Source organism: Benincasa hispida, chromosome 5 (genome assembly GCF_027475165.1).
Source record: "Benincasa hispida cultivar pf3 chromosome 5, pf3_genome.v1.1, whole genome shotgun sequence".
NCBI classification, from domain to species: Eukaryota; Viridiplantae; Streptophyta; class Magnoliopsida; order Cucurbitales; family Cucurbitaceae; genus Benincasa; species Benincasa hispida.
The window spans coordinates 38,858,957-38,869,495 of NC_143482.1; the positions used below are offsets into that span (position 1 = coordinate 38,858,957).

At 34.5% G+C, this 10,539-nt stretch overlaps 2 protein-coding genes across 2 annotated transcripts; one reads left to right on the forward strand and one right to left on the reverse strand.

The window, feature by feature from the left end:
- Positions 1 to 542: 542 nt before the first annotated feature.
- LOC120078033 (glutamate-1-semialdehyde 2,1-aminomutase 2, chloroplastic-like) lies at positions 543 to 3,812 on the forward strand. Its single transcript, XM_039032215.2, has 3 exons — positions 543 to 827; positions 1,159 to 1,332; positions 2,498 to 3,812. Exons 1-3 carry the CDS (start codon positions 654 to 656, stop codon positions 3,563 to 3,565), a joined length of 1,416 nt encoding a protein of 471 aa, XP_038888143.1. The 5' UTR covers positions 543 to 653; the 3' UTR covers positions 3,566 to 3,812.
- Positions 3,813 to 5,958: 2,146 nt separating this feature from the next.
- Positions 5,959 to 9,229, reverse strand: PPA6 (pyrophosphorylase 6). The gene is made up of 6 exons (XM_039031351.2): positions 8,763 to 9,229; positions 8,104 to 8,264; positions 7,315 to 7,415; positions 6,997 to 7,178; positions 6,748 to 6,846; positions 5,959 to 6,244 (listed from the first exon to the last, which is right to left on the reverse strand). Exons 1-6 carry the CDS (start codon positions 9,015 to 9,017, stop codon positions 6,152 to 6,154), a joined length of 891 nt encoding a protein of 296 aa, XP_038887279.1. The 5' UTR covers positions 9,018 to 9,229; the 3' UTR covers positions 5,959 to 6,151.
- Positions 9,230 to 10,539: the final 1,310 nt, after the last annotated feature.

Genomic DNA, 10,539 nt, shown 5'->3' on the forward strand with positions numbered 1-10,539 from the left:
TAAAATTGAAAGTTGAGGAACTTTAATAAGAGATTTTAGTATGAATGACCCAAATTTTTACGGTTAAAATGACCTTTTACTTATGTCACTCTCTCTCTCGTCCTTCAATTAATTCAATACAATAGTACTCTCACGTGCAACTCTTCCTTCCCCACTTCTCATGTTCAATTAATCCAATAAAAATAGTGCTCTCAATCTCTAGGTTCTTCTTCCATACAATGATACTCTCATGCATCTGAGCTCTTCCTTTCTCATTCTCTCACTTTCAACTAATCCAATACAATAGTCCTCTCATAGCGGTAGCGCTCCTCCTCACTCTCTCACTCACGTTCATCCCTTTGAAAAAACAAACATTAACAAACGGTTTGTGACATCAACAAAAGATTATTTTTGAAAATTAGGACAAATTAGACAAGAATTTTGAGTCATCCATCTTAGGTAAATAAACAACTTTACAAAAATTCACAAAATTATCAATTGGTCAAAATGTGGAAGTTTTGAATTCCCATTTTAGGCCTAGTGGGGCTTGAAATTACAATGGCGGCTCATGTGGTGGTCTATCTCTATATATACATTCTCTTATCTTCTTCAATCTTCAAACACAGTTTCAAGTTTCAACCAAAACACACACAGAGAGGGAAAAAGGAGAGAAAATGGCTGGCGCTTTTGCTGGGTCAGTCGGAATTGGCCTTCCATGCTCCACCAAGCTCTCTCACACAACATCTTCACGATCCTCTCGTTTTGCCCGTGTCAAAATGGCCGTCACTCTCGACGAGAAGAAGAATTTCACTCTCAAGAAGTCTGAAGAGGCTTTCAATGCTGCCAAGGTACACATTTACCATTTCCTTTCACTTTCATCCTTCAATGTCCATGGAATCTTTCGATTTGATTGGTGAAACCCCCTTTTCGTAATCGGTGGTTTTTTCCCTGTTCGCCTTAGGTTTTGAGTCTGTGCTTAGATATGTTTCATTGAGGATGAGAATTCGATTTGATTCCATGGGTCTGTGATTCTGATTTCTAGTGGGATCAGATTTTCATTGTGACCCCCAATTTGTGGTTGCTATCTGAGATTTGTTGAAAGTTCGATGTTCTGATATGTCTGGTTTGTGATGCTTGATGATGAAAATAGTTTTGAACTCATTTGCGAATTGTACGCAGGAGCTAATGCCTGGTGGAGTGAATTCCCCTGTTCGTGCTTTCAAATCTGTTGGTGGACAACCAATTATTATCGATTCTGTAAAGGGCTCTCACATGTGGGATATTGATGGTAATGAATATGTTGATTATGTGGGTTCTTGGGGACCGGCGATTATTGGCCATGCTGATGATGAGGTACAGTTCCACTTATTTATTTACTTCAATTTGTTTCTACTTGTGTTATAGTTTCAGTTACTTGTGTCTTCTGCCTTTATGTCTAAAGTTCCTCGTTCTTAATTTAGTTATTTGTTTTTTTGCAAAGTTCTGAACTATCAATGCCCGTCCTAAGTTTTTTATCTTATAAACATGTTGTATCTACTCTCCTGTCACAAAATTTCGTGTAATTTGTTCTAGAGAAACGTTGTTTGGTTTGGTGTACATTGAGTATGATCAATAATTTTGGCTGCAATCAATGCCCAGACAGTAGTAATTGTTCAGTCTGGAATTTTTCTTAGCTGAAACCACCTTGGTGAGACCCCTAATAGTGAATAGTGATAATCAGCTGGGTGTTTGGTTTCCTATTTTTACTTCATATCTATATTGTGGGAAATGCGATAGTGGCCACTCTAATCTACCATGATAAAACAAAGTATTCTTCTTTCTATTATATTTTCATCTAAGTAACAGACTTCATTTGGAGGCTTAGAGTAGAGTGTCGGTTTTAGAGGCATATGACATGGACGTGCTTAGCATTTCTAAATATTTTTCTTTTCAAGAAAATGAACTTGTTGGAACATGCGAAGAACATATTAAGAAATGGTGAGATGTTTGTATAGTAAATGTTTAAAATATACATCTTGTAACAAAGCTGATGCTAAGATATTTAATTCAAGTTTAACTCTACATAAAAACGTGAAATCTATCTCTGTTATAGAAAAGAACAAGGGGAATTACATGGAAAAAGTAGATGGATATGGTGGAACAATATATTAGATCTAAATGGCAGAAAGCCACAAAGATAGCAGATTAACTTGCCTCCTAAACGAGTCTGGCTACTTCTCTTTCTTCTATTTGTGGGGTATTTGACCACTTCTTATGAACATTGTGGGGAATATTTATCTTCAGAAGCAAATAAGCTGTCTTTTGATATTATATTTTGCAGGTTTAAATCTCTAGATATCGTATAGATAATAAGTCACCATCTCCAAACTCTAAGAGATACATGTGTAAGCTTTTTAAAAGCTAATGAATGTATAAGTTTGTTTGTGTCCTAACTTTTTTGAAAGGACATGTTGCAGTGTATATGTTGGTGTTTGTCCATGCTTCTGAATTGATATTCATCACAATAATATTCTCATAGGTACTTGCTGCCCTAGCTGAAACAATGAAGAAAGGAACCAGCTTTGGCGCCCCGTGCCTTTTAGAAAATGTTTTAGCTGAGATGGTGATATCTGCTGTTCCAAGCATAGAAATGGTTCGGTTTGTTAACTCTGGTACAGAAGCATGCATGGGCGTGCTTCGGCTTGCACGTGCTTTTACTGGCAAGGAGAAACTCATAAAATTTGAGGGATGCTACCATGGTCATGCTGATCCATTCCTTGTCAAGGCTGGCAGTGGAGTGGCAACGTTGGGCCTTCCTGATTCTCCTGGTGTCCCCAAAGCAGCTACCTACGAAACTCTTACTGCCCCCTTCAATGATATATCAGCTGTAGAATCCATTTTCAATGCCAATAAAGGAGAGATTGCTGCAATTATCCTTGAGCCAGTTGTTGGAAATTCCGGCTTCATTCCTCCAAAACCTGATTTTCTAAATGCCATACGCAAACTTACCAAGGAAAACGACGCTCTCCTCATATTTGACGAGGTCATGACTGGATTCCGTTTGTCTTACGGTGGAGCTCAGGAGTATTTCGGAATAACACCCGACTTAACAACACTTGGAAAGATCATTGGAGGTGGTCTGCCCGTCGGTGCATATGGTGGACGAAGAGAAATCATGGAAATGGTGGCACCAGCAGGACCAATGTACCAAGCAGGTACCTTGAGCGGGAATCCATTAGCAATGACTGCAGGGATACACACGCTAAAGCGATTAAAAGAACCAGGAACCTACGAATATCTAGACAAGATCACGAGTGAACTTGTTGAAGGTTTGGTGGCTGCTGGGAAGAAGGCTGGGCATGCAATATGTGGAGGGTACATAAATGGGATGTTTGGGTTTTTCTTCACTGATGGCCCAGTTCACAACTTTGAAGATGCTAAGAAGAGTGACACTGCCAAATTTGGTAGGTTTTACAGGGGAATGTTGGAGCAAGGTGTATACTTTGCCCCTTCACAGTTTGAAGCAGGGTTTACCAGCTTGGCACATACTTCAGAAGATATTCAACATACTATAGCAGCAGCTGAGAAGGTTTTCAAGCAAATTTAGTTTAGATGATTTATTGTCCTTCACTTTTTTCATTGTCTATCTTATGAAAAAATTTTCCTGTATCATTTTGGTCTGCTTTTGTAACTGAGTGAGAGTTGAGTGAGAACTTCCTCTTAGGAGATTTGTATCTTCCTGATTGTATCTGAGTAAGTTGTCTAGTGTAAGTTCTTGAAGATTGGCAGTAATCTTTGTTTAATACTTATTTTCTACTAGCAAATGACCTAATAAAAAGACAAAACTTAAGGTATCTATGCCAATTGATTACTTAAGCATTGTAGTTTTTTAAAATTCATGAGTGAACGGGAAATTCAAACTTTTGACTTCTCAATCATGGAGTTAGAAAAAACAACAATAATTCTGTTGCAACAAGCTCGAAAATCCGAACAAACTTACGAGCCCTTTGAATTATATTATGTTATAAACTCAATTATTTTTTTTAATTTTAAAATATACAATATATTATATGATATTACAAAAAAATAATGAGAGATTTTCAAAAATAGAAAAATAAGGAAAAATATTTACACAAATAGCAAAATATAATTCGAACAATGTCTATCCCAGATAAATGTTGATAGAAGGCTTTCAAAACTGATAAAAGTCTATCACTAATAGATATTGATAGATTTTTATCAACCTCTCTATCAATGATAGAAAGTGATAGAAGTCTATCATTGATACTATCAATGATAGAAATTGTTAAAATCAATCATTGATAGAGGTTGATGGAAGTCTATTAGTGTCTTTCAATGTTTTTTTTCTTTTTGCTATTTATGTAAATAGTTTGACATTTTTCTTATCTGTACAAATTTCTCAATAATAATTATATAAAAATGTTAACATAAAACAAGTTAATGGTTCATATTCAACTTAGTATTTAGTGAGCAACTAAATATATTTTTAATCACATTTTAAAATTTTTATTTAAATTGAAATTTAATTTCTAAATTTGCTACCAAACACATATGAAAAGATGAAATACAACTCTGTTTTCATTGAATTTCTTATTTTCAAATTTATATTTTCAGATTGCCAAATGATTTCACGTAAACAAATAATCACAATATTACCTATTTCAGGACTATGAAATTACATGTTTTTGTGTAGTAAAAATGGTAAGACTAACACAGTCAATTCTCATTACAGAGTTTGGTAAACACTTATCAATCGTAATAGAGTGGGTCCCACACTGGTAATTCTTAGAAGAGGGTGAACCCTACTGAATTCAATCAGATTCTTTCTGAATGATCACATGGTGAAAGAATACCAACTTGATCTGATGGATTGACTACAATAAAGTGGATAAAATTGAAAATCATCTTCAACATCATTGGTCCTTCCACAGCAGATAACATACAGAACCCTATGCTTATCCATTCCATTACACTTTTCTTCTAACCCAACAATGACAAAGCAAAAAACAAAACAAAATATGAAGAGTTCCAGTGAAATTATAGTGTGTTTCTCTGTGAATTGGTGATGAGAATTTTCTCTTGGAGAATGGTGGATTCCTTGATTTTTTTTTTGGTTACTTCCCTCAAGCACTTCAATTATAACAGAAACAAGTTTTTGGGCAGGGAAACTAATAAACTTCATGGCTAAAAAATACTCTTAAACTTTTATGAAAGTAATAATTTAGTCCTAAACTTTAACTACTAACAATTATAATCCATATAATTTACAATTTGTAATAATCTAGTCTCTATTGAAAAACTTGTTTATAAACTATAGACTTTAAGTCTTAATAAAAACAGTGAATAGGCCAACTTATCTACACCTTGATTAATCTCACGGGACAACCTGCCTGACTTTACAACATTCGGGTTTCAAGAAAACTCCCTAGAATATTAAATCCCAATTTGGTCACTATGAGTTGAACAAATGATCTCTTAACCCTTTATCAAGATCATGCCTCCTTATTTATCACTAGACCAATCCATGATGGTTTTGGGATGGATACTAAATTGTTACTTATTGTTCAATGGCTAAATTATTACAAATTTGAAAATACATGAACTAAATCGTTACTAACTAGAGTCCAAAGACTAAATTATTTTACTTCTATAGAAGATGAAAACCAAAAATATTTTTTTAACCAAACACGAGTTTTCCAGCTAGCACCTTGAGAAAAAGAAGTGGTCAGAGCTTTCTCTATGCGTGCTTTGAAATACTTGGATATTGAGAATATTATGCCCCTATTCAAAATGTTTGATCTTGAGCTCATACAAGCCACTCCAGAACATTGAAAAGGAATAAAGATCCAAGAAGCTCTTTCACCTTTTTTTATTATAAAGGCTTGATGAGGTGATCAAAATCCACTTTTTCCATACCCATCAGTTTCTCTAACAAACAACTTCAGAAAAAAAAGAAAAAAAGAAAAAAAAAGAACCTACTTAATAACCGAGCTGTCCAATACAAAAACAAAACCACCAACTGGGCATACATTATTCCGTCTCAAAAATGGAAAAATGAGTTCCATCATTATAAACATATAAATCAGAAAGCCAGGATTCACAAATTCCGTTTCAATTTGAGCACTTACACAATTAGAACCTGGCACCTGCATCTTCCTACAATCTATGAATTCTATACAAGAGATAGCTCACCAGGAGGAATTGATCTCTTAACGAGATTGGCCCAAGATTTGTTGGTCTCTTCAATAACTTTAAGGGCATAATCCTGCACCATGCATACCATGTTACAACTTGAGCTCAAAGAAAATTTAAATCGAACAAAATTAGTTATAATGTCGTGGATTTTTTATGTCTTATTCTCTCGTGGTTGGAGACAGCGAGGGGAGATCAAATTTGGGCGGAAATAAGCTAGATCCAAGACTGCTAAATAAAAGTGATGACAATAAGTAAAAAGAGAATGAATTATGAAAAGTATCACGCCTTTTTTTCCTTTTATTTTTTCTCCTTTTTGGTCTCCTGAGATAGCCGCCTTTGAGCAAACGAAACAAGGCTTAATGGGGATGGTCACGTGGGGTTCCCAACACTCCAGTTGCTATATATATATAGATATAGATAGGTATGTTACTATTCGTATTCACATCATCACACGTTACATACGCAAGCTCTTAGGATGTAGTGGTGAATTGAAAAATGACCCCTTTGAGATTTAAACAAAAGATTGAGAAAGACTCGAGGATTGAAATTTAGAGGTGAAGTCTGTATATTTACCTTGTTTGCAGGCTTGTTTCCCAGACCAAACTTGTTAGCAGGTTTCCCATCAGGGATCTTGTAGTCTCTAAACCAGTCCCTTATAGCAGTTAAAGTTCCCTGCAGGTAACTCTTGGCTTAGGTACGTGAAATCTTTCACTCCATTAGTTCATAAAATATTCTGGTATAGAGTACAACGGGATAGCTAGATGCCTTTCTCCCCCCAGACAAAAAGAAAAAGGACATGCTTTATAAGGTAAAGATGAATACCGGGAAATGTTTCTCGACATCATCTATATCATTCACTAGTGAAGCTTTAGGATCATCTAGTGAAATTGCAACTATTTTCCAGTCAAGTTCCCCTTCATCAATCATAGCTAAAGCAGCCAGCGGTTTCACTTTTAGAATGTCACCTATCTTCCGATCACTTTCACCAATTTCAACGACATCAACTACAAAATAAAAACAGATAGTTACAGAAAAGGAACAAAATCATTGGGTTTATAATTTGTGATATTCTTTCATTTGTGTTAAGGACGTTACAAAACCTAAAAAGAAAGTTGAAGGAAAACATCCTGTGGTGCATACCAGGATCATTGTCTCCAAATGCACCATCAACTTCAGAGTTAGCGAAGGATGGGTCTTCCCATGTCTGTGGAAGCAACCCGTAATTCCAGTTGATATTGTAACTGTGAGACACAGCAGTCAAGTGATAAAATATTAAAAGAAATGTTATTACTATTAGAGAATCACAATGTCATATGCTAAAGCCTCAAACTCATTTTTTTGGAAAAACAAACAAATAAAACCAATGCATATTAGCCAAAATGAGTATAGCTTGGCAGTTAAGACTACTCTACTTCTTCAAAGCAGTCGTAAATTTAAATTCTCTCACCCAACATGACGTAATATAATATAATATATATATATATATATATATATATATATACACACATAAATCTTCAACAAACAACTTGCGGTGGACAGATAGTACTTATGATTACAACTACTTAACATAGTCAATTCTCAAACATTCAAATTCTTTTAAAATCTATTAGTGGAGGCTGAAATGGATATTTCAACAACAATAGGAACTGAAGCAGAAAATTCTTTTGCACGACGTCTCTCAAAACAAATATCAGCAAACACAATGAAAAATGATGCTACACTACAATGTCCAAAACTAACATTGTCAATGAGAAGAACAGGCTACGGCCATTGGGTTGTGCTTTCTACATTCATCCATTTACACGCTTAGACACTTGGCCAACAGCTAAACCTACTATGTCATGTATGTCTAAGTCTAACAAACTCGAGTACCCCATTCAGGTCCAACAATAATATGTAGCAAAGCTAAGAAACAACATTGTTTCTTACGGGTAGTATCGAAGCTTCCCCTTTTTAGTATCTTGCTTTATAGGAGTGAACGGCTCATCAGTTGCAACCTCCATCTTTGCGCTGGTTTCTTTAGGAATTTCAACAATGAAGTTGAAAACACCATCCCCCAAATGCAGTGGTATATCATGCCAAGGGGAGACCTACACCATAAACAGCACTTCCTATATAAAACATGACAAAGTAAAGTGTAAAAGAGAACAACATTCTTGTTAGTTCTATAGTCTCTTAAAGACACATACATTTTCCTCAAATGAACTCTCTAGAATTAATACAAATATTCCACTTTATAAGCATTGGAAAACAAAAACATCATATCTGAAAAACAAAAACAAAGTTCACGAACATAATACGACACACACAGAAGAATAACATGATTAATATCTGACACTAATCACTAGTCTTTTATTCGCAGCCCTTTAAAGAAATTGTTAGAGAATCAGAATATAAGGAGTCTGTTTACATAAATGGGATTAAATACCAATACACACAGAATAACAGTGTCCATAATCCGTGATCCAAACCCTCGCATTCAATCACAGTTCATGAAATTCTAAAGATCCATTAAAGGGCTCTCAAATTGGTTAATTTCAATCAAACCCACTTCAAATTCATTAAAAAAAAGGGTATGGGGGGGACACCTTTTTGCCGGACTGGTCAGTGAAGAAGACGCGATAGTCGAGGGTTTCAGGCTGGCCTTCCTCCTTGATCTTGACTTCAGGGAGGTACAAAGCTCTGCAGGAGAATGATTTTCTGGAGGAGGGTAGTCTTCTGGAAAGGGAAATGAAATTGGAATTGAATGGGAGGGGGTGGTTGGGGAGAAAGGAGGTCTTAGAGAGAAAAGAGGAGGCGGCGGCGGCGGTGGTGGCATTGGCTAAGACTCTTGCGGCGGCCATAGCTCAAAGAGAGGAAAATGTGCAAGAATGGAGAGTTCTTTGGATCAGAGTGAAGTGGGTTTGCGAGTTAAACCACAAAAGAAATGGAGCGGATTGGCTGGAGGAGAGAGAGCGAAGGAGAGAATGTATGTGGCCGTTTGATTGTCCAATTTTCCATTAAATAAATATAATTAAATTTTCAAAAAAGAAATAATTAAATTTCTTTTTTTTTTCTATTTATAATAACATTCTTAAAAAAAAAAAAAACAAAAAACAAGAACAAGGTTAAATTAAATGTATGTTTGTTTTTTTTGAAGAAGGTTAAATGTCTGTCTTAAACAAAGTTAAATGTAAGGTTTAAACATGGATATTTTTTAAAAATTATAAAATTCAAAACAAATTAAAAAAAAATAAATTAGTAAATAGAGATTTTACGCTTTTTAACCAAGTTAATAGGTTATTATTTATATTATATTTATAATAGTGATGTCTTTGTTATCTCTTTTTTTATGTGTTCAGGATTTTTGACGATTTAATGAAAATGTTGATCCACCCTTCACGTCAATGTCAAACTCATGAAAATGTAGAAATGTCTATGGAATTTTAATATCATGGTTCTAATGTCAGAAGTTTGTGAGTTTTTTTTTTTTTTTTTTTTTTAAGTTGAATATGTGGGGTGAAGATTCGAACTTCATATCAAATTGTCGAGGGTATATATCAAAACAGTTGAACTATGCTATTCGTTCACACATTTATTTTTCTAAAAATTAGTCATTATTTTTTGAAAATTTTTAATTTAATTGTCTACATTTTAATAATTTTAAATTCTTGATGAATCTCTATATGGCATGATATTTAGTGCAACATCATTCCCAGATTTCAATTAAACAAAGAAGATTACAAAAACTAGTAAAATAGAGGAAGGACCCATTTGGGTTTACTTCAGAAAAAAGTATTTTTCAAAAAAATTATTTTTATTTAAAGATTTTTGACAAAAAATGTTAAAAATATATTTCAAAATCTATTTTGAGTTGTTACTAAATACTCTAATTTTTTTTTTCAAAATGACTTATTTTTTAAATTAAACACTTAAAAATACATTCTAAACACACCATAACTATAAAAATTAGGGACATTTGAAAATATAGAATCAAGCTCAAATTATTAACAAATATAGCATAATGTAAAAGAAATTTGTAGATATAGCAAAATTTAGATAATCTATCAATAATAGACCATAACACTGGTAGAAGTCTATCAATCGAGAGAGGTACAGAATAGTACAACAAACCAACAACTGCGACAAGAATGGACTCATAAGATGGGCGGTCAGGGAAGCGATTTCATTTGGAAGCCCCCAATTGCAATTACAGTAGGAGTAGCTACTTGTTTCATGGCTTTAATTTGAGCTTCAGCAGGAGGGACAAACCTCATTTTGATTTCATCATTGGTAGAGATGGAGCACAGACAAATGAAGGAAGGAACCATGGAAAGAATGTACTCTACGTCTCGAGGAATACATAGAGTTGAACATAGTCAAATA